The sequence below is a fragment of the Bos javanicus genome, chromosome 27 (genome assembly GCF_032452875.1).
Source record: "Bos javanicus breed banteng chromosome 27, ARS-OSU_banteng_1.0, whole genome shotgun sequence".
Taxonomy (NCBI): Eukaryota; Metazoa; Chordata; class Mammalia; order Artiodactyla; family Bovidae; genus Bos; species Bos javanicus.
Genome location: NC_083894.1, coordinates 28,488,152 through 28,515,974, shown reverse-complemented (window position 1 = coordinate 28,515,974; position 27,823 = coordinate 28,488,152). Strand labels below are relative to the sequence as shown.

General features: G+C 39.1%; 2 protein-coding genes across 16 annotated transcripts in view; both read right to left on the bottom strand.

Annotated features, from left to right (window-relative positions):
- The window catches only part of NRG1 (neuregulin 1), a 233,866-nt gene that overhangs the window by 116,529 nt on the left and 89,514 nt on the right, over window positions 1–27,823 (bottom strand). For 6 of the 15 annotated variants that reach the window (XM_061404424.1, XM_061404423.1, XM_061404425.1 and 3 more), the window contains exon 1: window positions 8,346–9,018. The exons of the other annotated variants lie outside the window; for them this stretch is intronic. In XM_061404424.1, the coding sequence (XP_061260408.1) occupies window positions 8,346–9,015 (670 nt within the window). In that variant the 5' untranslated portion in view covers window positions 9,016–9,018. Of the gene's footprint in view, window positions 1–8,345; window positions 9,019–27,823 lie in introns of those variants that run through there. 15 annotated transcript variants of the gene reach the window in all.
- Window positions 9,364–9,552, bottom strand: LOC133239972 (uncharacterized). The gene has a single exon (XM_061404440.1). The coding sequence runs from the start codon at window positions 9,550–9,552 to the stop codon at window positions 9,364–9,366; it is 189 nt and encodes a 62-aa protein (XP_061260424.1).

Below are 27,823 nucleotides of genomic sequence, written 5' to 3'. Positions count from 1 at the left end.
ATAGTAAATGAAACAACTGACAAAGGATTAATCTCCAAAATATATAGCAGCTCATGCAGCTCAGTACCAGAAAAACAAATAACCCAATCAAAAAGTGGGCCAAAGACCTAAACAGAGAATTCTCCAAAGAAGACATACAGATGGTTAATAAATACATGAAAAGATGCTCAACATCACTCATTATGAGAGAAATGCAAATCAAAACTACAATGATGTATCACCTCACACTGGTCAGGATGGCCATCATCAAAAATCTACAAACAATAAATGCTGGAGAGCTTGTGGAGAAAAGGGAACCCTCGTGTACTCGTGGTAGGAATGTAAATTGATACAGCCACTATGGAGAACAGTACGGAGTTTCCTTAAGAAACTAGGAATAAACCTACCATAGTACAGTATAGTGTATAGTGAAGTAGCTCAGTCGTGTCCGACTCTTTGCGACCCCATGGACTGTAGCCTACCAGGCTCCTCCCTCCATGGGATTCTCCAGGCAAGAGTACTGGAGTGGGTTGCCATTTCCTCCTCCAGGGGATCTTCCTGACCCAGGGATCGAACCTGGGTCTCCCACATGGCAGGCAGACACTTTAACCTCTGAGCCACCAGGGAAACCCCAAAACTACCATATGACCCAACAATCCCACTACTGGGCACATACTGTGAGAAAGCCATAGCTGTTCAAGGCTCATGTACCCCAACAGTCACTGCAGCACTATTTACAATAGTTAGGACATGGAAGCAACTTAGTTGTCTATTGACAGATGAATGGATAAAGAAGCTGTGGTATACACATACAATGGAATATTACTCAGCCATAAAAGGAATGCATTTGAGTCAGTTCTAATGAGGTGGCTAAACCTAGAGCCTATTATACAGAGTGAACTGTCTGAAAAAGAAAAACAAATATTGTATATGAATGCATATATATGGACTCTAGAAAGATGGTACTGATGAAGCTATTTGCAGGGCAGCAATAAAGACACAGACATAGAAAACAGACTTATAGACACAGTTAGGGAAGGAGAGGGTGGGATGAACTGAGGGTAGCATGGAAACAGATACATTACCATATGTAAAATAGATAGCCAGTGGGTATTTTCTGTGTGACTCAGGGAGCTCAAAAGCGTACTCTACAACCTAGTGGGGTGGGATGGGATGGGAGGTGGGAGGGAGGTTTAGAGGGAGAAGACATATGTATACCTATGGCTGAATCATGTTGATGTACGGCAGAAACCCACACAATATTGTAAAGCAATTATCCTTCAATTAAAAATAAATAAATGCAAAAAATTCTCCCATATACTTATGTTTTTGGGAATGGCCAAACTGATTTCCTATACGGATCAAAATCAGAAAGGGAAAATTGTCTTCTTTAAAGAAGAGATCTGTAGTGGAGTGATGAGTCTTACTAGTTAGTATTTAAATAATAAATAGGAAGGCACACTCATTTGAATTAAGGCAATACCTACTATTTGAATATAAAGGCTAAAACTAATTTGGACAAGAAAAGCAGGGTGTAGAGAAGACAAGAATTATTTCTGTTTTAGTCTTAGCACTGACAGCACTTAGCTATAGTGTTTTGGGTGAGTCGCTTCACTTTTCCAGATCTTAATTTCCTCCCTCTAGCAGACACTTGGATCATCTCTCCAAACGTCCAATATATAAAATTCTATTACTACATAATATCAATTATATTTGTCAGAAATAATCTTTGAATGCATATACATACACAACATTAGGTTCAATTCACTGCAGCAAAGATGGCAACAAGGTTTGAGATAATGAAGACTGATCACTCCTACTCATGTGAATGGTGTAAGAACCTAAGTTTTACTTCAATTTGAGAACTAAACAACTTAATGACAGATTCAATCCTTTCTTTGGACAATGAAACTAAAAATCCTCGGGAATATTTTAATACCCTTGGTTCAGTAAGCCATAAAAATACATACAAAATATGATTAAAAAATATTTACAGCTATCAGGTTGCTAGAATCTACAAGCAATCTTACAATCTTTACATGGTGGAAATATGGAAATATTTTCTATCTTAGGGATTTCCTCATGGTTTAGCAGTAAAGAATCCATCTGCAATACAGGAGACACAGGTTCAATCCCTGGGTTGGGAAAACTCTCTGGAGAAGGAAATGGCAACCCACTCCAGTATAATTGCCTGGGAAATCCCATGGACAGAGGAGCCTGGAGGAATACAGCCCATGGGGTCTCAAAGAGCAACTAACACACTTTCCCATTTTAAGACAGTGTTCTTAAAAGGGCTAAACACATTTCACCTTCCTGACCACATCAATGGTTTGGTTAAATTATGTCATACAGGTTGAACAGGAATCAGGCAAAGTTACCAGTAGCAGAGATAGAAGTGGTTTCACTTTAAGATACACGATATCATTGGTTACGTGTTCAGTGTTCCACAAATACGAATACTAGCGAACAGGAATGGCAGTCAAAATGTGAATAAAACGAAAATGAGGAGAAGAAACACTGAATTCAGTATTTATGCAGCAAAGTAAAGAAACAGAGTTGTGCTAATCGATTCTAAAAATCCACTAGAACATAAGCTTTATGAGGTTAAGCGCTTTTATTGGTTTTTATGGTGATATGATGCATTTAGAACCATGCCTGGCACATAGTAGGTGCCTGATATGTATTCACTGAATAAAGATAAAGAGGAAACAACAGAAGCAAACTGAAACATGAACGTAACAACAATAATAAAAATGGAAAAACAAGCATAAAAGCAGACATGGTATCATTTATGGCCTGGAAGAAAGTTCAGGATGAGAGTTATAGATCTAGTTCTCAGGGGCTTCCAGCTCAACATCAGACAAGTCATAACCTTTTAATGTCTTTGTTTCTCAATCTACAGATTCTCTCTTCCTTCATGCTTTAAAAGGATACTATGAGATATTATTTAAAGGGCAGGAAGACAAACAGAGATGCATAGTCTGGGACATGATTTTCTGGGAATGCGAAAATGCTGATATGTATATTTATATGTCAATATAAAGGAAAAGAAGAAGGTGAGATAAAGAAAAGGGTCAAATTTTGAATCAGTGGTGGCTGTAACAAACCAGTATGTTGTTCATCAGATGAAAACATTTTTTGGTATGTGTTTTTGTAAAATGTGTAAGTATTGTTCAGTATTAAAATGTAATAAGTTTCTATAGGAAAGAAAAGACAGGTGAAAATGCTTTGATATCTCAGAGTGTAGCAGAATTTTGACACAGAAAAGCCAACACGGCATAATTAGGAAAATAAGAAAGATTCAAGATACAATTGGGAGTGTGAGAAGGGAGAGGAAGGAAGCAAAACTGGGTATCATAAAGGAATAAGGAGAAATAATTAAATTGGGATGTTCAGGAAAGAGGTGAGCCATATAGCCATCTGCTGCCTGTCAGGAAAGAGGTCATCTGAGAAAAACTAAGCTGTTTTCTCAAAAGCAAGCTGAATACTGTATGAGTGATGAAATAAAAAAGATCGTATCTGCCGAAAATTTAGTAAGAACAGAATGAGAGAATGAAAAGAAAATTTAACTTTAATTTTTTAAGTGGGAACTCTATACACATGACCAGTGGTCCCACTTGAAGTACGTCCTGTAACTAGCAGTGAGATGCCACTTAAACTACCAGATTTAGTCTCCAGCTCTCTCTTGGGCTTCCCTGGTAGCTCAGATGCTAAAAAATCCCCCTGCAATGCAGGAGCCCCTGATATGATCCCTGGGTTGGAAAGATCCCCTGGAGAAGGGAATGGCTACCCACTCCAGTACTCTTGGACTTCATGGTGGCTCAGATGGTAAAGAATCTGCCTGCAATGCAGGAGACCCGGGTTAGGAAGACCCTTATCTAAGAGTCAGACATGACTGAGTGACTTTCACTTTTCTTCACGTCTAATCCTCTAGAACAGGGGAAAAATGACAGGGGAAAACAGCACTGTTGGGGATTAAATTCTGGGAGATGGGACATTGCTCTATTTTCTACTATTAGGGTTTCCCTAGGAGAAGGCAATGGCACCCCACTCCAGTGTTCTTGCCTGGAAAATCCCACGGACAGGGGGAGCCTGGTGGGCTGCTGTCTATGGGGTTGCACAGAGTCGGACACAACTGAAGCGACTTAGCAGCAGCAGCAGCAGGGTTTCCTTAAACTTTTCAGAGTTTTGTGAATTTTAATAAAAGGGTTCATTTTACTAAACTGTTCAGAGTCTGGCTTTCCTCATCAGTAAATTAATAAAATTACTTAGCTCACATCAAGGATCTACCCGTTTCTTCCAGTTTTTAATGTCTTAGGCTTTCAATGAATATGGTGAAAGCAGAGAAAATCTGGAATCACCATTCTGGAACAACTATAGGTACAGTTGCAAGGAACTAGAAGAGTCTACTGGGCTTAAAGTGAATGCCACTTTTCAACAGAAGGGGAAAAATCCTATAGTATAGTCAATTGATCATGTTGAATTTTGCATAGTGTAGTAATTCATATTGTTACTCTGGTAATAACAGTGTGCCATGAAACTTAACAGTACAAAGATTTAAGAAAAAGCAAAACAAGTTTGGCCTAAGATGAAAATACTAATACATTCTTTGCGTGTGTGTGTATGTGTGTGTGTGTGAGTGTGTATGTGTGTATATATACACACACACACACATATATATATATATATATATATATACATAATTTATTTATTCAGCTGCATTGAGTCTTCGTTGTGGCATGTGGGATTTTTGCAGCATATACGATCTAGTTCCCTGCAGGGGCTGAACCCAGGCCCCTTGCATTGGGAGCATGGAGTCTTAGCCACTGGGCCACCAGGGAAGTCCCAGAAAATACGAACACATTCTTATACCCAAGACTCAGTTGTCAAGCAGGCTGCACCATTCAGAAATACATTTTCTTTCAGGATGGTACCCTAGTTTCCTGTTTACAACTTAATTAATCAGCTCTTTTTATAGTCATCTAAGTTTGCAATCTCCCAGCGTCAGATCTTTCCAGATAAACAAAAGGTAAGAAAAATGTTAAAGCCCAGGCAAAGGAAGCAAATGAATGGTTCCAGAATTGCCTTGATTAAAACTATAAACTATTAACATGATAGTGTAATTATGGTGGGAAACCACTAACCACACACAGAAAAACTTTAGAATTACATATACCTGTTTTAATGTTTTCATATTTTATGTATTGTCTAAATAGTAAATTCAAGCCTTGTATTAGATTGCTTACTCTCTACTTGTATGCATTGTCGAAGATGGTAAGAACATGCAATTATATTGCCTTATGAAAGAAATGCTCATTTTAAAATAGCTGACATAGTCACTATACCTCTAGTCTATTTAAAAGGTGACACTTTGCCTAATATAATAAAGACAAAGAGTGTCTTGATTTTAGAAGAGTCAGTAAGGGAGAGAGTAATTCTAGTATTTACGGAATAAAACCCTGATGTGCTAATAGGTAGATTGGTTTGGGAAATAACACAGCAGACACAATTACCGGGATTGTCTCTGTTCTACTCTCACCGGCTCCAGGATAAAGAAGAATCAATTAGCCCTCCACAGACTATGACCTTGAAGGCTACAGCTCTGTGCATAATACACTGAATATGCTGAGCCAGATAGAAACAGAGAATCAAGTTCTAAGACCACGGAAGAGCGCAGATAATGTCTTTTTAAAACATAAGCTGTGACAGCTTCAGGCATGTCAAAAGCATGCAGGATGATGAAAGAAAAGCCCCGTTCTTTCTGTGACTAAGCGATAGTTTCTTAGCAGAAGAGCAAAATGCGAAAGGGATTGCAAAATGACTATCTAATGCCAAGCTTTTCTTTCTTTCTTTCTTTTTCGCCGTCCTTTAGTTAATGGTTACAAGCTTTTAAAACAGCTAAACAATCACTTAAGAGTGTTTAAAACCAAAGCTCCCTGGACCAGTGCCTTTCCAAAATAAAAGAAATATAGACTCATAATTTTTAGGATATTTATGTTTTTGTTGTTTTCAGGCACTAGTTCAAAAAAGGAACCCTAAGGGTCTCACACAGCAAACCCTATAGGTGGTAAAGTGTTAACCAACTGTCTAGCCCTAACTTTCTAGAAAACTACATCCCAGACAGCTTTTGTAGGCTTATCTCCAGTGCACTCAGAGTGCTGCAGCTGTGTATCTGGCCAGAACTGGCTACTATGATGCTTTTAGACAGTAGTAAATCTTTTCCACTCAATAGAAACGCCAGAAAAATCAATGTCCTGCCTTGGAAAAAAAAGAAAAGAAACTGTATGGAATGTATAATCTATTAAAACACTTAGGAAAAGAATTTACCTTAGAAAAGAATTTCTCAAAACATCACAAGATAATTTTTAAAACAGTCCTAGATCAGGAAAATGTGCTGGAGGTTTCTTTGTTTGCTTGTTTTCCTCCAATGACAAAATTATAGGATTGAGTCAAAGAGTTTTTCAAAGGGTCTTCTTTCTTTTTCTGAACAGCTGAACTGATTCAGGCACATTTTAATTCAAGACTGAAGCTGAAAATGATAAAAAGACAAAAGAAGTAACCTTGTCTTCACGGTGAATTCTGCTTCTCTTTGCAGGATCTGTACTTGCTTTTTATAGCCTGTCATTTCATCTGGGTATTATTTCCCGGTCACTTTGCCAGGTGGGAAGAGGCGGTGAATACAGTGATGGCTGTCAGATCTTTAATGATGCTTCAGGGATTTGATAAAGATACAAAGCAGTGTCTGCAGAAAGGAGGTTCTTCCCTAATTACACCTGAAAAGCAAGCCTCTTTTTTTTTTTTCTTTAAATCTTTGCCACTGAAACTGGTGTGTATGAAATGAGCCTGAATCACAAGCACAAATCAAGTTTTTCTGCATTTCTAGAACATATGGCTCTCCTGCATACTGAACAACATGTCTGCAAAAGATATTTTTAATCTTCATTACCATCCAGAGGGAAACAGTAGGGGTATTTCACCACAGAATCTTTACCCTCACCTCTCCTTTAGAGACTTTACACATGGTCTTCAAACAGAATTCTCTGATCTTTTACTTTTTTCTAAGGAAACAGTTTCAATGCTGAAAATAAGACAGTGAAACAAAAGTAAATTAGAAACTTTTTTAAAAGCTATAGAAAATGCCTCTCTTCTATAATGACGTTTAAAACAATCTGACTAGTCATGGTTTGATCCTTGTCAACTTTTCCATTATAAAGCATTGCAACGACCCAGTACAGACGGCAGTAGGACTCCTCTGTATTGTTTTAAGAGCATGGGCTCTCTTCACTCACAGATTATTAAACAGGATTGCTGCAGTCTTATGGACAAAAAAGACGCATCTGAAAAAAAATGATTTATCTTACTAATGAATCTTGTACTTTCTAATGACTGTCAAGGAAGCTATTTAAATATTTGATTCCAGAAGACAAAACTAATTTGGACAAACCATAATAGGCAAGAATATATATACATATACATATATATATATGTGTGTGTGTGTGTGTGTGTGTGTGTGTGTATATACATATATATATATATATACACATACACCAGAGTCACTTTGCTGTACAGAAGAAATTAACACAACATTGTAAAATCAACTATACTTGAATAAAATTTAAAAAAACCTAATTTGGGGAAAATCCTTTCATGTGGAATTGTACCAGATCCTGAATAAAACTGCCCCTAACAAGTGCTCAGCAACTTATACTATAATCTGAGCATGACAGCAACCTGCTGGTAAGAGGTGAGTGCTGTAAACATCTAAGACTTCATGTGGTATTGGGAAGAAGCAATTAAAGTACAAACGTGGGGAGAAGTGGTTTAGGGAACAAGAAGAAGAGATGGAGAAAGATAACTGGTAACTTGGGCTGGCTGGAAGGCAAAGGATAACAGAAAGGTGAAGAGAGGTAATGCAAAATTTATATGGGGAAAAAAAATCAGGATCCTACTCACTGTACAGAAGTCATATATATATATATATATAAGTATATATATATATATATATATATATATATATATATATATATAATGGTCTGATGTTTTCATTTCAAAAAGTGTTAGAAACCAATGGAATGGAACTGAAAGTCAAGCATGGCTCAGAGATGCTGCAGCTCTGGGTCCTCACCCCAGATTTCACCATCCAGGAAGAGGGAGTTGCTGTGATAGCATCAGTTCTAACCAGCAGTTTGTAAGGTCTTTTCACTCATCTCTCCCGGAGCAACCCAGTCACATGATGCGCTTAAACCAAACCCTGCTATTCAACTCCGAGAAGACAAGGACCCCGCTCTACGCTCTAGAGAACATTTCGGATGACCTCAAGCCCACCCATCTCCTCTACACATCCTCACCCATCTCTCTCTACTTACAAAGTTTAGGAGCAGTTTGGAGATTAGTTTCTGTTGATGGTGGCTGAGTGGCTGCCTTGGGTGTTCTCACGTCAGGGTTCCGAGTGGGTGAAGGGAGGGATGGAGCAGTGGACGGCCGGAAAGAAAAAGCGAAGATACGGTTCTTGGGGGTGGGGACCGCCGAAGGCTCGGAGGACCCAAGGGCATTGTCAACTTGCACTGTAACTCGAACCTCAGTTTCAGACTGAGCCCTGGAGACAGGTGAAGTGTACGCCTTGGCTGATACCCACACAGCAGCTGAAGCTGCAGTTGGATCCAGAGAAATAATAGGATCCTGGCCTAATCCCCCAGGGTCAAGGTGAGTGGGAGAGTCATACTCAAAAATCTTGTCCACAAACACCCACTTGAGGCCAGCGATGCAGAGGCAGAGGCTGACCAGGCAAGCCAGGATGGGGACGATGCAGATTTTCTCTGAGTTGAGACAACCTCTCAGGCGCTCGGTTTCCAGGCAGACGCAGCAGGGAAGAGTCAGGCCCACGAGCCCTGGGGACCTCCCATCTTCAGTCTGGGTCTCCGGCATGTCTTCGGCTGCCGGAAGCCCGTCCAGAGATGGGTCTGCACTCAGCTGAGTGGAAGGGCTCGAGGACCTCTCAGCAGCTCCCTCGGACATGTCTGGGGAATAAATCTCCATCGGCTCACCTCCAGGAGGCCTGGCCTCTCACACTGTCCATTACCATGCAAAGCCCCCCCCAACCAAATGATACAGCATCTTACAGGGAGAAATCGATAAGTCGTCCAAGTCCAAGGCCATTATCAAAAGCAAGAGGAGTTCAGGAGGAAGGCAGGGGAGGCCAAAAAAAAAAAAAAAAAAAAACAACAAACCTCTAGCAACAACCAAATAAAAGTATATTGTAATTCTTGACTGCTGTTTCTGGGCCACTTTTGCAGTTCTTTTATATGCTTCTCCAAACCATCCTGGCTGGGTCAGGAAGACGGGAGGCCAGCGGAGAAACCCAGGAGCTGATGTGGCGGCGGTCGGTTAAGTAAACCAGTAGCCCAAACTGAAAGGCATGTTTCTCCCCTCGAGCAGCTGGAGCTGGGGTCTGCTCAGATGGAGAAAGCAACTGTCATGCAGAAGAAGTAAAAGCAGGAGCAGGACCAGCGGCGGCGGCGGCGGCGGCAGCAGCGGCGGCGGCAGGAGCGGCAGCAGAGACAGTAGCAACAGCATCCTGTGGTGTGAGCGCGGCGGCTGAAAGGGGCTGAATCATCACAGAGCAGCAGGTGCCTGCCCTCCGAGCATCACAGCGAACCGTCTCATCGCAGAGCGAGCTGGAGGCGAGAGCGCGGCCGGGAGGGGCGGTCACCGCGCTCGCCGCCCTGCCTTCTCCCCCACCCCACCAGCCACTCCTCTTTGTCCTTCCTGAGCGCTCATTCACTTTCTTCCTCTGCGGCTCCTGCCTTCTCCACAGTCTCTTCCCCTTGCCGTCCCCCTCCTCATCCAGAGACTCTCTCTCTCCCCTCTCTCTTTCTTTTTTACCTCCCTCCTCTCCCAACCCCCACCCCTCTATCCACACTCTGGGGCTGCTGGCTGGTCTGAGTAGAATCAGGATAACCCAGCAAGGCGGGACTGCCAGTGACTTCCTATTTTATCCAATTAGAAGGAATAAAGGCCATCAAATCAAAGAGAAGCAGGCAGACAGCAGTTAAGCTGAGTCCCCATGGCCCCCACCCGGCTAGCCTCCTTCTCTCTCTCTCTCTTTTTTTTCCTCCCTACCAAAGCTGCCCTAATCTTCCATCCCCACCTCCCATGCTCTAAAGTCTCCCTGGTTCTCTCTTCTGCACCCACTGTTGGGTCAGAAAAAGCCAGCGATCAATACTAGCAATCTAACAAAGCTAGGATGAGGCAGGGGGTTGGATGTAGGTGGGACCTTATGGGTTGGACCTGAGGCTTGGCAAAGTCTGATATCTGATTCCTCCCTAGAGAGGTAAGCTTTTCAACAGCAATTTCTTCCTGCCTGCTGCAGAGAGATAGCATTCCGTCCCCAGCCCTCTAATAAGTTTTGTTCACCGAGAGGACTGTTATTGCCTGGTGTTTCAACCAACGGCAAGAACATTGTTTTTTTTTTCCTCCTAACCATGGACAGCTCTGCCTTCAGCCCTTGTCGCAATGATTGGGTAAGACTTGGTGATGCCCAAGTATGAAGTGTGGAATATACATTGGAGAAGGGGGTGCTCAGGGAGGGAAGAGAGGTCTTTATGTACCTACACTGGTCACCTTTAAATTTCCATCCTTCTGTCCCACTCACAGCAGTCCCGGACTGACGTCCAGCCAACAAGGAACAGCAGTAAGTAACAGCTAGAGAGGAGGCTCCCGCTTCGCCTTGAAATTAGCCTTCATTGTGACTCCACACTGCGGAGGTTGAATTCCCTGAGCGCTGTAATGTATACCACATGTCCTCAGCTATAACTGCACTGCAAGGATTAAGAAGACTTTTCTATAAGAGCACGCCTTTAGGGTTAAGTTTCAGGAGCTTTACCTTAAAGATAGTTTCACTGCCGACTCTTTTCTTTTTCCTTTTAAAACAGCAGTGGTTAAAAGGCTGGAAGAAATGCACTGTCCTTAATACAGAGGACAGGCAGTCCAGACCCTCCTGTTCACTGCATGTCTGCATCTGAATCTTTAATCCACGCTTTACTGTGACTGGACACCTGAATGGTTTCCAAGGAACCATTTTGTTCACCTATGTCAATAGGAGTCTTAAAAACTGTCTCTAAATCCATACTACATAACCATTATGTGAGTCCCAGAAGCAATAAAATTTAAAGTTGAAGTCCGGAGAGAATCTGCTTTTTAAGCACGTTATATTTTGTAAAACACAATCTCCACTGCTTTGAAATATTTTTAAGCTTCTAAGTGGGCATGAGATAATATTATCATTCTTTCAAAATGAAATTAGCCCATAATTATAAGTGATTTAAAGGGTACTGATATTTTAAAATGTGTTTGCAGTACTATAACTAACAACAACAACAACAAAAGCCTGAACCAATTTGCATAATTGTAATTATGGCTCTGACAAGCTTCTGGGCAAAATGAATTATCCTTAAGTTCACCTCTACATAACCTGCATTTATATAGCAGTAACTTGTACTTTAAAATAATTCCTATGCCCACTTTCTAACTTTTAACTATTTGATTTGAAAGCAGAAAGATTTTTCTTAAAGATTCAAGCAACGGACATGAAATTTCACATCATCGAAAATCTATAGGGAGGTATTTACAGAATTCAGACTGAGAGGAATTAAGATTTTAATGATCATTATTCATGGAACGCTCAAAATCAGTTAGGCAAGTAAATACTTATGCTAAATTAGGATCATTTATAATTCCTTTAGATATCACCCAGGTTAAATTTGTGGTACTTAATTTCATGATTCTGCACCAAACCAGTATTTCACGCAAGTATCATACATTGGCATTTCACCCACAGCCAAGGTCACCTGGATTTCAAAGACTAACACAGAGTTCAGAGCCCAGATCAGGTAGGGAACCGAAGGGACTGAGAAGAGTAACCTGTAATTAAGAAAAGTGCTCCTTCAGTTGCGCCAATACCAACTATTTGCCTTGCCTTAATCATTAAGAACAAACATATTCAGCAGACAAAGTAATTACTGGACACTGCTCTAGCCATCATATTAAAGATGACCAGCACTTACAATGGAAAAGAATGGATTATGTAAAGGATAGGAACTTAAGAGACAGACTACACAAATCACACTGTGGGATATATATGTGTCCTCCCTGGACAGGCAAGTGGCTTCTTGGAGCTAAGATCAGTTTGCAGAGAGCCAGCCTCCCATGGTGTTTCTTCCTATGCAGTTGGAAGGTAAATGTAATTGAGAACGGGAGTAGGACAGGAGGTAACGAATAAAAGGAATTCTCCATTAGGTCTATACTTGAGACGAGGAGTCAGAAGTTGCCTTTATCCCTTTAGCAAGTCTTACTAGTAATAAAGAAGTGAATACAGGATGATATGAATGGGATTGAAGGTCAGAATTTCTTTGACTAGAACATACATGTTTTTAAGAAGAATTGCAAGCATATGTCACTTTAACCCTTTAGCCTCCATCTTCAATAAAGCTCAGGAACACCCATATTTCCATGTCCCCTTAAACAAACAATGAACAAGAAACAAACTATTATTACCTTTTTAAAACCACATAACCACCTCTTCTATAACAACAAAAGCTACCTTTGTAGAGCTCCACTGTGATTCCAGGCGCTCTGCTAGGTTCTTGCCATACATGATTTCTGATCTTCACTAAATTCTATACAGAACATATTATCTTTTTTGTTTAAAAAAAAAAAAAAAGGACCCAGGCAGCTTATATAACTCAGCTATGGACACATAGCTTTTAAACAATAGCACCAATAGCACCGATTTTGAACAAAATTGTGACTCATGCTATTTCTACCAAATAATACTGTTTCTTGTTCTTAATCAAAAGAAGGCATCTGATTACATATTGTTTACCTATTACTTCAATAGGAAAAATAAGAGAACCAGAAAGTGTAACAATGAAATAGGCATTTTAATTTTACTTTAATGTAGTTGCTAAATGAACTTAAAGGTGCCAAGTTTCCAGAACAATAGCCTTCTAAAATTCTGCCTAGTGATCTTTAGAAGTTGCAAGAATTAAGCATAGGTTATTTACATACGATCTGTTTATAGTTTAAATAGAAGAGATCTTCCACAGTCTCTGTTCTGAGATCTTGGGAAGATCTCAGGATTTCAGTTACATATTGCTATGAAACAAATTGCCCTGAAACACATTACATTTGTTGTTAAACTAACAACCACTGTATTACATCTCACTAGCCCGCAGGATTACTGGGTTCAGCTGAGTGGTTCTTCTGCTCCATTAGATATCAGCTAGGGCTGCAATCCATTGGAGGTGTAACTGAGCTGAAAAAGTCAAGATTCACACACATGACTAGCAGCTGATGCCAGATGTCAGCCAGGAACTCAGCTGGGACTGTCAGATGGTGCACCAACATGTGGCTTCTCCATGTGGCCTGGACTTCTCACACATGGCAGCTGCGTTCTGAGAGGATACAGCCCAAGAGCAAGGAAGCACAAGCTGCCAGTCCTCCTTAAGACTGACTTTGGAAGTGGTACAGGCTCATTTCCATTGCATTCTATTGGCCAAATAGTCACAGTGCCAACTGAGATTCAAGGAAAGGGGAGATAAACCTTGATGGAGACAGTGACAAGGAATTTGCAACTGCAGTTAATCCACCACAACAGTTAAAGTCAATGTTAGTAAGTCAACCTGGGTCAAGAGGCTCTGCGGTAATGTAGAATGAGATTCAGCAGAACCAAGTCAAAACGCACTTATATTTCTGATACACAGTATTCCAGCTTCCTTCTAAACCAGCTTCAATGAAGAAAACAATCCCATTATGTTGTGCATACGTGAGTGCTTATGCTCCGGTGTGTCCGACTCTTTGCGACCCTTTGAGCCCGCCAGGCTCCTCTGTCCGTGGGATTTTTCAGGCAAGAATACTGGAGTGGGTTGCCATTTCCTTCTCTAGGGGATCTTCCTGACCCAGGACTGAACCTGCATCTCCTGTGTCTCCTGCAGGCAGATTCTTTACCCACTGAGCCATCAGGGAAGCCTTCTATTATATCGTCCAATAGAAAATACTAAAATTCCTCTGCTACTTCAAGTCAAGCTAGGCTACTACATCTGCATCCCTTTTATTTATTTTATTATCAGAAATATTTAGCATACCTCCAGGAGATGAAAGAGGATGACCATATCACATAAACTTGCTTTCTCTTTTGCTTTTTTTTTTTTTTTTTTGGTGTATTGGTTATTTCCCACTGAAAACGTTTATCTCTGAAAAAGTCGACCCTTGCTCTGTATGTTTATGGCCAAAACATAGAATTTACTTTGTGATATCTAATACCATGATGATAGCAGTGATTTCATTTTTTGGATTGCAATCTTTGAGGATGACTATGTATAAATTATAATGATTTATTCATTGCTAATGAATTAATCACAATTTTCACAAGAAAGCTTCAGGACTTAAAAGGATCCCTAAAACTTGCTGCTTCTTATGAGAGGACCAAGTACTCAAGTGGATCTGTTAGCTTCTCCCCGTCCATTTGAAAATCTTCCCCCAGCTCACATCTCAGCCCCTCCATGGAACTCCTTCATGGTCCCAAGTCAAAGATACATCATTTTTTAACTTTATTTTTGTTGGGGTACATCTTCCCAGGTGTTACTACTTAATTATGTGACATATATAGGATGGATGGGGAAGAATGCAATTTCTTTGAAGGCCAGGTCTATTAGTATCTGGCTGTTGCAAACTAGAGCTATGCTAGCCATTCAATACACACATTTTGTTTGGTTTTATTTTTAATTGTAATTCAATTACACTAATCATGGCACCTCTAATAAATTGGTAGACTTTTTTCATGTCCATCTATCTATTTAAAATGCCCTCTATACTCCACTCTATTTTTTCACATCTTCTAATGATCAGTTCAGATACATGCTTATCAAATTTATGACTATTTCCAAATATGGCTTTTATGAATTTATTTTCATCTAGGGAAACTTTGTTACCCCAACTATATTAACTCTCAACTGCCATGGTATTTTTCAGGCAAGAATACTAGAGTGGATTGCCATTTCCTTCTCCAGGGGATCTTCTTGACCCAGGGATCAAACCTGCATCTCCCATGTCTCCTGCAGGCAGATTCTTTACCCGCTGAGCCATCAGGGCAGCCCCTTATTATATCATCCAATAGAAAACACTCAAATTCCTCTGCTACTTCAAGTCAAGTTAGGCTACATAATCTTATGTTTTGCATAGATCCTTTTAGGAGATGGACAGTTAGGAATAACCCAATATTGAACTGTTTTTCCTGCAGTTCTCTCTTCACCTGAACAGAAAAGTTTTCTCGGGGCAAACCAAATTCATGGGCTTGCCAATGTTCTTCTATATTACTCATAATGCTAAACAGGCTAAGATGAAACCCGTTTCACTTTACTGGGCAAGTATTTTTCTCCCCACTTTGAGGGTGAATCAAGACTCTGATTCTCCTTTATTTTTACCCAGTGAAAATTATTTCAATAAAGACAGTTTGACTTACTTGTAAGAATCATGTTGTGAGAAGTTGTATTGACTGTCTGATACTGACTCTGGGACTGTTGTCCTCATTTTGTAACAAATGATCCATTTACTCTGGCACATTTTGTTCTTTATAAGTTTAGGTCCTTTGATCTTCAGCTGCAGTTCAAGAGACAGTAAAGGATCTCAAAGATGAGGATGTGAGAATTTTATACAGACATGATTTTTTTTTTATTAAATCCCATGTTTATAATCTGATTACTTTGAGAGAAACTATTATTTTCTCACTCCCCATGAGTAAAATCATTAGTTATATACAATGATTTTCTTCTTAGTTTTACAAGTCACCTTTCTTTTAATATTATCTTGGACATGTTTGGAACTAGACGGAGATCACTGCACATCACTGTGATAAATGCCAATGAACTGTTTCTAGTAAAATGGTTAATTTTATGTTATGTGAATTCCAACTCAATAAAAAAATAATACTACACTACACACTCATCATGGTTTCAGCTTCTCTAACATTTACTTTTAAAGGAAAACACAGTCAATCTGACCAGTTTTTCCAGTGCACTGCACTAAAATAATCAGACTTTGTCATGTATAGATTGCTCTTTCTTCTACAAAATCTAACAGGTCATGTAGCATTGAATCTCTGACAATTCTTAATTATCTATGGACTCTAAATTGATGTTGATGATGCAATATTACATCCCAAGGAACTCAAAAGCACAAATAAGGATATAATAAATTGATCTGTCATTGAGAATTTCAATACAAAAGTTTTATGAGAAAATGAGCAAAGGCTTATAACTCTAGCTCATTTTATATACTTAAAATATTATTTCTCATTCTTTAATGCCATTCCATTTACATATTTAGAATACATTAGAAATATAAGCCAAAAGATGGGTAGACAGTAGCAGGTATTTGAATTATCTGTATTTTCAACACAGTGTGGTTTGTTATGGAAAGTGTGATAAACTCATTACCAGAATGTGAGCTCCATAAGGGCCAGCACTTGTGACTGTTTCCATTAACACATCCCTACTACCTAGAACATGCCTGGCACACAGAGGCCAGTAAGTAAGTATTACTGAGTTAATGCATCAACATGGAAACTACTAAAGAAGGAAGTAGTTTGGCAGGACTGATGCTGAAGCTGAAACTCCAATACTTTGGCCACCTGATGCAAAGAACTGACTCACTGGAAAAGACTCTGATGCTGGGAAAGATTGAAGGCAAGAGGAGAAGGGGATGACAGAGGATGAGATGGTTGGATGGCATCACCAACTCGATGGACATGAATTTGAGCAACCTCCAGGAGTTGGTGATGGACAGGGAAGCCTGGTGTGCTGCAGTCCATGGGGTCGCAAAGAATCAGACATGACTGAGTGACTGAACTGAACTGAAAGGATGTAAAAACTATTGAAAAAATATCTTAAAAGACATGGATACATCATCAGTTCAGTTCAGTTGCTCAGTCGTGTCTATATGGATACACCATATAGAGTTTTCTTTGTGTGAATGAAGCAAATAATATTAAATTAACTGTGTATGATGGGAAGAAGAAAAACCAAAAGGAAAATCATCTTTATAGTGACTACTCTGAGGTTATATGGATGGATGGTCATTCATGATTATTAGACAATACATGCGGAATTAGTTACCTTCAACAAGTATCTTTGCTTCACTTCATTAATATTCACTACTATAAGCTCCCAGCACAAAGCAACACAGCTAACAGAGAATTTTTGTTTGTTATATTCTTAGGTATTGTGGCAAATTGCACAATATACAAGAAATACTCTGTATTTTTAAGTGCATGGATATGTATAATAGTATTTAAGGAAAATTGTAAAGGCTATACTTTGGTGAAGTAAGAGAAATTAAATATAATAAATAATTAACTAAACATGAAAATCAATGCAAATGTAATACAATTCAGTACAGTTTCAAAAAATAGAAGTTGTTGAACTTGATTTATACTTACGCACTAGCTATTTGTTTATAGTTGGGTTGCTGATCAGCTGACTGATCTCCAGAGGAATTAAAAAAAAATGCATTGAGTACATCACCCTTACAAATGCCCTAGCAATCTGTTAATTTGTTTTGAAAATCTTCTGTTTCAAACAGAAACTGTTAAGCATGAGATGGTCCACATGTGAAGGCAGTTGTGAATTACTTACAAAAGAGTTCCATCTATTCAAGACACTCTGAAATGTCATAAAAAGCCATGTGTAAAATAAACCCTCAGTTTACCTGAAATAAGGGAAGCTTGGGAAGGGAATGATCTGAATTGTTCTACTTTTCAACACAACCCAAACCTGTACATCTGAGAAGACTTCAGCCAGAGGAAACATCTTAAAAATATACATTTTCCACAGAATCTACACAGTTCTCTCTCCTTTTTGCTAATTAAAATGAAAATGCAAAGTTGTGCCAAAGGGAAAAAAAAAGAGGGATAAAAATATATGCATTTTCTAGAACTGATCTGGCATCCCAGTGAGCCATCTAACTGGCAATTCTGCTGTAAGGTCATAAGCCTTATGATACTCTTACAAGCAGAAGTATTCCATTTAAAATCAGATGCCAGCTCCATATTTTCTGCAGTGTCTCAGTTCAAGGGGTGGAAACTTTTTCTGCCTTGTGGGACACTTTTTATTACTTTCAAAATATGAATTTGAAAATTGTAAGACAAAAATATCTTATGATTGGAACTCCAGTTCAAAACTTTGTTATCATAAATCACACCACACCACGTATTGTTAGTTAGATTGGTTTAAGAATGACTTGTATCTTTTCTATCTCAGAAATCATCTGGAGTGAAAGGATGTAGGCTTAATGCAAAGATGAACTGTCATCTTGAGAATAATTAGGTTTTAAATTTTTCATTGGCTGACTGTTGGAGCTGGAACAGCCTTGACCCATGAATTTTATCTTACACAAAAAAGATCTCTGGAGATAAAAAATAATCTGCCTGGAGCACCAACATTAATTTCAGAGACAAGACTAGAAGTCAAGGATATTGCTCCTCCCCTTTCAACTCATTGCTACAAAGTGAAGCTTTTTAGTTTCTCACTAACCATATAGACACCCTTTAGTAACTGCCATAAAGTGAACGGTTCAATTTCATCACCACTACCCTCAGTTATCCCTATAGCAATACCTTACGTGAACTTTTACTGTGACTGTTTCTACTTGAAAGTTTAATCTTTTTAATGCTCCTCTGACTGCTTTTGGTCACAGCTCTACTGAATATTCAGACCCTTTTTCTGGGGGTTATTAAGAAGCCAGTATTCATATTTAGACTCGGTTATTAACATTTCATCACTAAGGGATGTAGAGTGCAGAATGTAGGCAAAATGTAGGCTTTAATCACTTCCATGGGAAGGTGTAGAATCAAGAGACTCTAGTGGATAAAATGGAGCTTATCTTCTGGAAAGAAGACTGTCACCCCAAAATAGCGATCAGGGGACTCCCTGGTGGTCCAGTGGTTAAAATTTCACCTTCCAACGCAGAGGGTACAGTTAGATCCCTGGTTGGGGAGCCTAAATCCTGCATGCCTTGTGTCCAAAAAGCCAAAACATAAAACACAAGTGATACTGTAACAAATTCAATAGAGACTTCACACATGGTCCACATCCAAAGAAAATCTTTAAAAAAAATAGAGATCAGTCCAGTATTACTGCAGTGATTCAAACACATACAATGTCAATCTGAGAATTGGTGAGCCAGGGTTACATCTTTTTTTAATCTGGAGAATTAGAAATCTGGGACAGGGGAAGGCGTGATCGTCAGAAACAGGAAAAGGAAGGCTTCTGATGACTGAGTTAAAACCTGAAATACGATGACTAAAAAATTCCAGGTCCAAATATGATGACTTATTCCAGGGAAACACGTGTTCTGTTTGTTGACATAATCCATCAAACATACATTATTTTAAATAAAGCAATTAAACATGTACATCATTCATGCTGGGATATTTGGGGATAAGATGCATTCACAAATGCAACTTACTTCAAACTGCCTCAAAAATAAAAAGTTGACTGATAGATAAATGGATACACATTTGACAAAGCAACTGTGGCAGAAGTTAACTGTAAAATCTAGAGATATGGCCTACATTGTTCACAAGTCATTCAACTTTTCTATATGTTTCAAATTTTCATAATAAAAATGCTAGAAAAACTTAAAAAGATTTTTTCATGGCTATTTCTGACCACGACATATATCATATGTTTTATTATAAAACCTTGTAGTGAAAGTGAAAGTCGCTCAGTCGTGTCCAACTCTTTGTGACCCCATGGACTATACAGTCCATGGAATTCTCCAGACCAGAATACTGGACTGGGTAGCCTTTCCCTTCTTCAGGGGATCTTCCCAACCCAGAGATCGAACCCAGGTCTCCTGCATTGAAGGCGGGTTCTTTACCAGCTGAGCCACAAGGGAAGCCCAAGAATACTGGAGTGGGTAGCCTATCCCTTTTCCAGCGGATCTTCCCGACCTAGGAATTGAACTGGGGTCTCCTGCAGTGCAGGCGGATTCTGTACCAGCTGAGCTATCAGGGAAGCCCATAAACCTTGTAACCTGATGCCAAAGAAAACAAATAATCTACCAATCTTACATTCAGTAACCTTCACTGAATTATTTTCTTTCCTCTATTGCATAAGCCCTCCCCACCTACCCTCCCCTATCACACTTACTTTAAGATGAATTCCAAAATTATATCAGGAATATAAGTCACACAATTTGAGTCATTATCTAATGGCAAAGGAGTATCTATGACAAACCATTAGCTGCTACAGAAAATCTAAGATCTCTTCCTGACCCCTCCTTCCATACCATTCCTTTATTGAGAAGAGATTTTGCTTAATGTGATTCTTTAATCACTAGGGAATTGAAACATCTATGAATAATGTGAACAGGGAAATCGTAACATTCATTCTACTGACAAAATCAGAAGGGTTGGACAGTAAACTTCATTTTGTTGGGGAAAAAAAAAAGAATCCTTTTATTGTTAACGACACTCCCATCCTGAAGATATCTTTTTCAAAGGTCAACTGGTCAGTGGACACTGTGAGGTCAAAGGCTTTGATGCAGAAGTTGAGTTTCTCCACTGCTGTATCTGCCTTCCAGTTTGGCATACAGAAATTTTATAAAACTATTAAATATTTATGATGCAGTACAAAGCCCCTCTAAAAGCATCTGTATTTAACTAAATCATGTCACTGACAGCAAGAGGCACGTACAGCAATTTAACCTAGCAGGAAAAGTACTTCTTTTACATAACACTGCAGTGCAGAGAGTTTCAACCATATGCTTCTTTCTGTCCCCACATACCTCCTGTAAGAAGGGAAAGCTTAACTTAAATGGTTCAAAGGGCTTTTAGACAGGCTTCTCAAATGAAACATAAATCTTTTGAAGTGCTCCTCAAAAATTCTTCCCTGAGGCTTTGCCAGGACTCTGTCACTAGAGGTCAGACAAATAGCCCATCCTCAGGTTAAGCCTCCTTAACCCCAGGTTAAATACCTGGATTTAGTCCCATCTTTTCTTCTATCACCACGTCCTTCCAAATGTTTACTACAGTCTATCACTGATTGATGTTAAAGGCACCTAAAATGTATCCATGTCCAACTGGATCCCCATCAGCCTTCCCTTTACTCACAAAAAGACTCCAGGTTTTGTCTGGGTATGCATGCTAAGTCACTTCAGTCCTGTCCAACTCTCTGGGAACCTATGGATTGTAGCCTGTCGGGCTTGTCTGTCCATGGGATTTTCCAAGCAAGAATACTGGGGAGTGAGTTGCCATTCCCTTCTCCAGGCGATCTTCCCAATCTAGGGATTGAACCTGTGTCTTCTGTGTCTCCTGCATTACAGGTGGATGTTTTACCGGCTGAGCCATCGGGGAAGCCCCTTGTATGGGTCTATCTAAAGTTAAATTATTGTTAACCATTCATACCTCTTAATACCAAAGAATCTATTGAGATATGTACTACTACTTAAGGATTTTTTAAGCTACCTAAGCGTTGGGTGATGCAGAAGAACAGCAGAGCGAGATCTCTAAGATGAGAAAACATTTTTAAGGATCTGAGGCTTAGAACTAGCTGTACTTACTCCTGGAGACAGGAGGTTTCAAAATAACCTCCGGCTGGGGAAAAAAATGGGTACAGAAATTATTATTTTAGTGATGTGTATGCTGTCAAAAATCAGGGCTAAATGCTTGAGTTGTCCAACTTGAAATGATATTACTGTAATTCTGCCAGCATACAGCAAGTGATTAGGAAATTTGCTGCTCAGCATTTAAACTAACTTCTTTTCGCGGTCTGGTGGGAAAAAATGGAAAACCTCAGGATGACCTGCTTCTCAAAAGCAGGTTTCAAATTTTAAGGCCACTGTATTTTATATAATGAAAGTAACTTAAAGCCCCATGATATATGTTAATTTATCTACCTATCCATCCACCCATCCAACCAAAAAATTGTTTACTAAGTGACCAGTTACGTGCCTGGCATTATGCTGAGGCTTACAGATTGGGTAGCAAGAAAGTAAAAGAAGTTCCATCCCATAATCACCCTCTTCTCTGAAGCAGTAAGCGAGGTAATCTGCTGAGAGAGACAACATGATTCAAATTTTGAGAGTGGTAAGGTCTGAGTCACCTTGGAAAACAGAAGAGAAGGCTAACTGTAAAAAACAGAAGCAGGTCAGATATTGTGGCAAGTTGTATATACTCATCTGTTGCTGCTGCTGCTGCTAAGTCGCTTCAGTCGTGTCCGACTCTGTGAGACCCCATAGACGGCAGCCCAGCAGGCTCCGCTGTCCCTGGGATTCTCCAAGCAAGAACACTGGAGTGGGCTGCCATTTTCTTCTCCAATGCATGAAAGTGAAAAGTGAAAGTGAAGTCGCTCAGTCGTGTCCGACTATTAGCAACCCCATGGACTGCAGCCCACCAGGCCCCTCTGTCCATGGGATTTTCCAGGCAAGAGTACTGGAGTGGGGTGCCTTTGCCTTCTCCATATACCCATCAGTCCTTCCTTATTTGCTGTCCTCACTCTCAGGATTGTAAATCATTGTCTCCTCTTGAGAATTACATTTGGAAAGTGCAACCAATGGAAGAAGACTTTAAAACAGTCATTGGAGGGTAAATATATGCCAAGTGAAATAAGTCAGACAGAGAAAGACAAATACTGTCTGATATGACTTATATGCAGAGTCTAAAAAATACAATAAACAAATGAACATAAAAAATGCATAATATAAAAAAGAGGCAGACTCATAGCTACGGGGAACAAGCTAGCAGTTACCAGTGTGGGAGAGGATATACGGGGTAGGAAGACTAAGAGGTACAAACGGTTACGTGTGAAATAAGCTATAAGGGTATACAGTACAACACGGGGAATATAGAGGAACTTAGCAATTATTTTATAATAATTACTAAGGCGGTATAACCTTTAAAAATTGTGGCTCACTATATTGTACGTCTGTAACTTATATATCAACTACAGTTCAATAAAAAATAAATTTAAAAAATCATTGATGACATAAGAAACTACTTTCTGTTGAGCTCTACAGAACTTGAACTCAAACAAGACTGAAGTGGGGATAGGAGGAAGAGAAGAAAATAAGAACAAATGAAATCATGAGAAGGTGAAAGTTCACATGCATATCACAGTTTCCACTTCAGATTTACTTCTCAGATCAGTGCACTTTTTCCCAGCACCAGAATTTAATCTGCAACATCGGGTGATCCATTTCATTCTGCTGTGTGGCTTGACTCTGGCCATGATGAATCCCACTCATTCAAATGATGTTTCCAGGAAGCCCATGAATCTAAGAACTTTAACCTATAAACAGTATGATGCCCCTCTGTTGCCTATTTCTTCTGTGAATAAGATGAGAGAAGAAGATATACCATAAATGCAGAGTTCAGCTGCTGCTGCTGCTGCTGCTGCTAAGTCGCTTCAGTCATGTCCGACTCTGTGTGACCCCATAGACGGCAGCCCAGCAGGCTCCCCCATCCCTGGGATTCTCCAGGCAAGAACACTGGAATGGGTTGCCATTTCCTTCTCCAATGCATGAAAGTGAAAAGTGAAAATGAAGTTGCTCAGTCGTGTCTGACTCTTCGAGACCCCATGGACTGCAGCCCACCATGGGATTTTCCAGGCAAGAGTACTGGAGTAGGGTGCCATTGCCTTCTCCAACAGAGTTCAGCAGGAAAGTTTAATTTCTCTCTTTCAATGATTACTTGGGAGAAATTAAATCAGTATTTGAAAACATTGTGCATTTACAGCAAGTTCAAAATTATTCATATTAAACTGAAAAGCGAAACTTTGGTCTTTAATGACTCTTCTGCCATAGATTTTCCATATATTTCTCTCTTTTTTGGGCACTTTATTTCTATTTTTAATTGAAGGGTCATTGCTTTAGAGAATTTTGTGGTTTTCTGTCATACATCAACAAGATTTCCCATGTATTTCTTAAAATGTGTGCTCTTTCTCAGATTTTCCAGATGTGTTCTAGATTGATTTTGCCCCTACTGCCTTTGGGAATTTCATTAATTCATTCAGTAATTGTTTGGTAAGTGTCTAGTACGTTCTAAGGGGTCACAAAGAGTGGGACATGACTTAGCGACTGAACAACACGATATGTGCCAGGCCCTGCACAAAACTGAGAAGAGGGAAGGGACTGCAGTGGTTCCTGCTTCCAAGGTGTTATATTCTAAAAAGGAACTTCGTTTTCTTAATCCCAGTCTGGCACAAATGCCAGCACTGCAGAAGTGAGAGTCCGCAGTCTTAGAATAGATTCTATTTGTGTGGCAGACACATTGTGGAGTGATTAAAAGGAAAAAAAAAAAAAGAGCCCAGCAAGAAATACTATTTGTTGTATAAGCATGCATAAGTTTCTCAGATTTTCCTTCACTGAGGATCCAGTTATGAAAGCGATTACCTCTGAAGAGTTTTGTTTTGATGAGTATTGGAAGAAAAATGCAGAAATTCCTTTCCAGAAAGGACCATGCCCTAGAGGCTTTGGAATTACTGTGACAATTATGCTATTAGAAAAACACAATCCATCTTTTTCATTCTCAGTCACTATTAATATCAAAACAAAACACCCATCAACCCAACTGGGCTGTAATAGAAAATTAATGGTGGGTTGATTTTTTTTTTTAAGTTTTTAAAAAAACTTTATTGCTTGATTGTTTCTGGCAGATAGAGTAAAATTAAAAAATATTCATACATTTTATTATTATCTTTTTTGGGGGCCACACCATGTAGCATGTGGGATCTTAGTTCCCCAACCAGAGACTGAAACCATGCCCCGCTGCATTGGAGGTGTGGAGTCTTTTAACTACTGGACCGCCAGGGAAGTCCCTTTTCTTGATGAAGGCTTCTTAGTTACTGATGAGGCCAATGCAGTTTTAAATTTAGGTAGACAAGTTTCCTGAATTATTCAGGAAATGTTTTAAATGCATAGAAATTCTGACATTTCAAAACATAAACATCAAAAAGAAAAAACCACATTACATACATATAGATAGAGATCTGATGATTTGATTTAAAAAAACTGGTTTCTTGTAGAAGATAGTGTAATCAATAAGGAAGTTATTTGAAGAAATAAGTATTAAACATTTTGACTAACATTAGTTCTGATAACTATCTAGTCTCTGCAAAAGCGCTGACTTGGCAAGACTAAAGATGACCAAGTGAGTTTTACTATTCAAGTTATATGTTATTATCCTCATAAATATATCAGCTCTTCAAATATGAATGGATGATTATTAAAGAAACCAACAATAAAGTGATTAGAATTAATTTCCTTTATCAAATTAGAAACATGATTTTTCCTTTTTTCAATTAATTCTGATGAAAATATATAGAGAAACCCACTTATTCAACATCTAAATCAATTTAGATATTTTATTCTTATAATTTTATAAGTGTTTATAAGCTAAACATTGTCAGAATGTGAATGTCCAGTGACAGCATATTCAATGAAGAGAAGGATATATACTGGGGTGAAACTTTCTTATTTTATATTAACATTGTCTGAAGGTGCATTTGAAAGAACATTGCAAAAACAGTTTTCAGTTTTAAAAAATGGTGTCTCTTGTTTAAGTACTAATATCTTTTGTGTTCAAAAATAAAACATTAATTTTTAATCCTAAAAGTAACAACTTGAGTGTTAAAACTATGATGTACATTTCTTGCTTTGCTTTTAACTGTTTTTGGGTAATTTTTGGCTGCCCCAACCAGGGATTGGACCCACACCTCCTGCAGTGGAGGGCAGAGTCTTAACCACTGGACCACAAGGGAAATCCCCATTTTTCATTAACATAGTATTTTCCCTTCTTCATTTCAAATCCAACAGTGTGTTACACCATCAAGATACTTGGAGCATCAGGTATTATCTGTACCCAATATCTCATCTCCTTATTGTTCTTAAGGACAAGTCTGCACACACCCAAAAAGTCAATGAATTCTGTGCAAACTAAAAGACGTTCTTAAAATGAGGAGCAAATTAGATCTAATTATGGGTGATAGAATTTTGAAAGGTCCTAGATTAACATTACAAGCACTTTCCATGTTAAATTAAGCGTGTAGTTTAGTCAGCAAAGATATTCTTTTTATATATCTTGTTTATGTCTACTATAAATATCATAAGCATTCCATTAGCATCTAACCCAGTAATTAATGCATATATGATCGAGTCAGGTTCCAATCAGTGACAATAACTGCCTGCAAATATTTCCACAACTGTTCATCTCCCAACTCTTTTTCCCTGACTAACAGCGACATGCCTACCAAAGTCTAAGGGTTCATGTAGTTACAGGAAACCAGATGCATTATTTATAAGGATGCAGAAGCTAGAAAGTTCGGCTATGCTGCCTACCCCAGCAGTAGTAGGCTCTAAGCTATTGGCGACAGGAAGCTTGCCAGTGCATTAGAAGATGAGATTGAAGGGATCCCTGCCAAATAAAATAGCTAAGTAATAACAAATGGTAAAGAAGAGCCTTGGGGGTTGCAGGGAGTCCTGAGCTCACCACTGAAGCACAATTCGGATCACCAAGCTTTTGCAGTCAATGCAGAAAGAGTTGTAATCCCAATTAATTCTTTGTCTCATCACTCTTGAGTGCTTGCTTTTTAATTACAGTTATACATTAAAAAAAATAAATAAACCAGTCGATTCTAAAGGAAGTCAACCATGAACATTCATTGGAAGGACTGTTGCTGGAGCTGAAGCTCCAATACTTTGGCCACCTGATGTGAAGAACTGACTCACTGGAAAAGACCCTGATGCTGGGGAAGATTGAAGGCAGGAGGAGAAGGGGATGACAAAGGATGAGATGGTTAGATAGCATCATTGACTCAATGGATATGAATTTGAGCAAACTCTGGGAGACACTGAAGGACAGAGGAGCCTGGTGTGGAAAAGAGCTGGACACAACTTAGTGACTGAATGACAACAAATAGAATCAGTATACAAATGAGAAAATTACAACTGCTATACATTAGGCATGGTGTACAGTATCGCGTTTCAAGTTCAGATAGAATTCATTCTGTATTTGTATAGTCCACCCTATTTATAACTCCACTTCACTGTTTTAGTGATTCTGCGCAAATTGGTATATTTTCCCTTTTTGATTTCAAAGAAAAGTAAATCTGGCCCCAAACAAAAAGCCAAAATTTTTTATTCTTCATGTATTCAAAACTGATATATTGCTACAGCGATACCTACATGACATTAAGTAGATTTTGAGGTAGTGCCATTCAAGTTTCATTTTCTGTTTAATCATTGTCAGGCACTTGGAATTTATACCACAGTGCAACAAAAGGCTGCCTGCTAAATGTTAACAGCAGCAGGGCATGAGAATGCCATCTTGCCTGGGGAGAAAAAGACCCTAAGGATGGACAAAAAAATTTCAGTCTAAATACACACACAAAATTTACTGAAGGAACTGTTAAAACCAAATAGCCTTCCCTATCACTCTAATATATAAACAAAAAGCTATGGTTTTTATTCTGTATCTCAAAAAAACTGAAAATTATCATCAAAATCAAGTAGTTGAAGCTACATAGCACATACTATGCTTAGTCTTATCTTGAGCAAACTGAGTTTCAGATATTTAATATTTAACAAGATACTTTTTTAGGTGGAGGAGGAATGGTTTATGGAATTCCTTCTATATTACCCATGGGCTTCACCAGTGGCACAGTGGTAAAGAACCCACCAGCCATGAGGGAGATGCGGGTTCCATCCCTGGGTCAGGAAGATCCCCGGTGAAGGAAATGGTAACCCACTCCAGTATTCTTGCCTGGAGAATCCCATGGACAGAGGAGCCTGCAGG

Coding starts and splice junctions, on each gene's coding strand:
- LOC133239972 (XM_061404440.1), bottom strand. CDS start 9,552: ATGCTGTTGCTACTGTCTCTGCTGCCGCTCCTGCCGCCGCCGCTGCTG.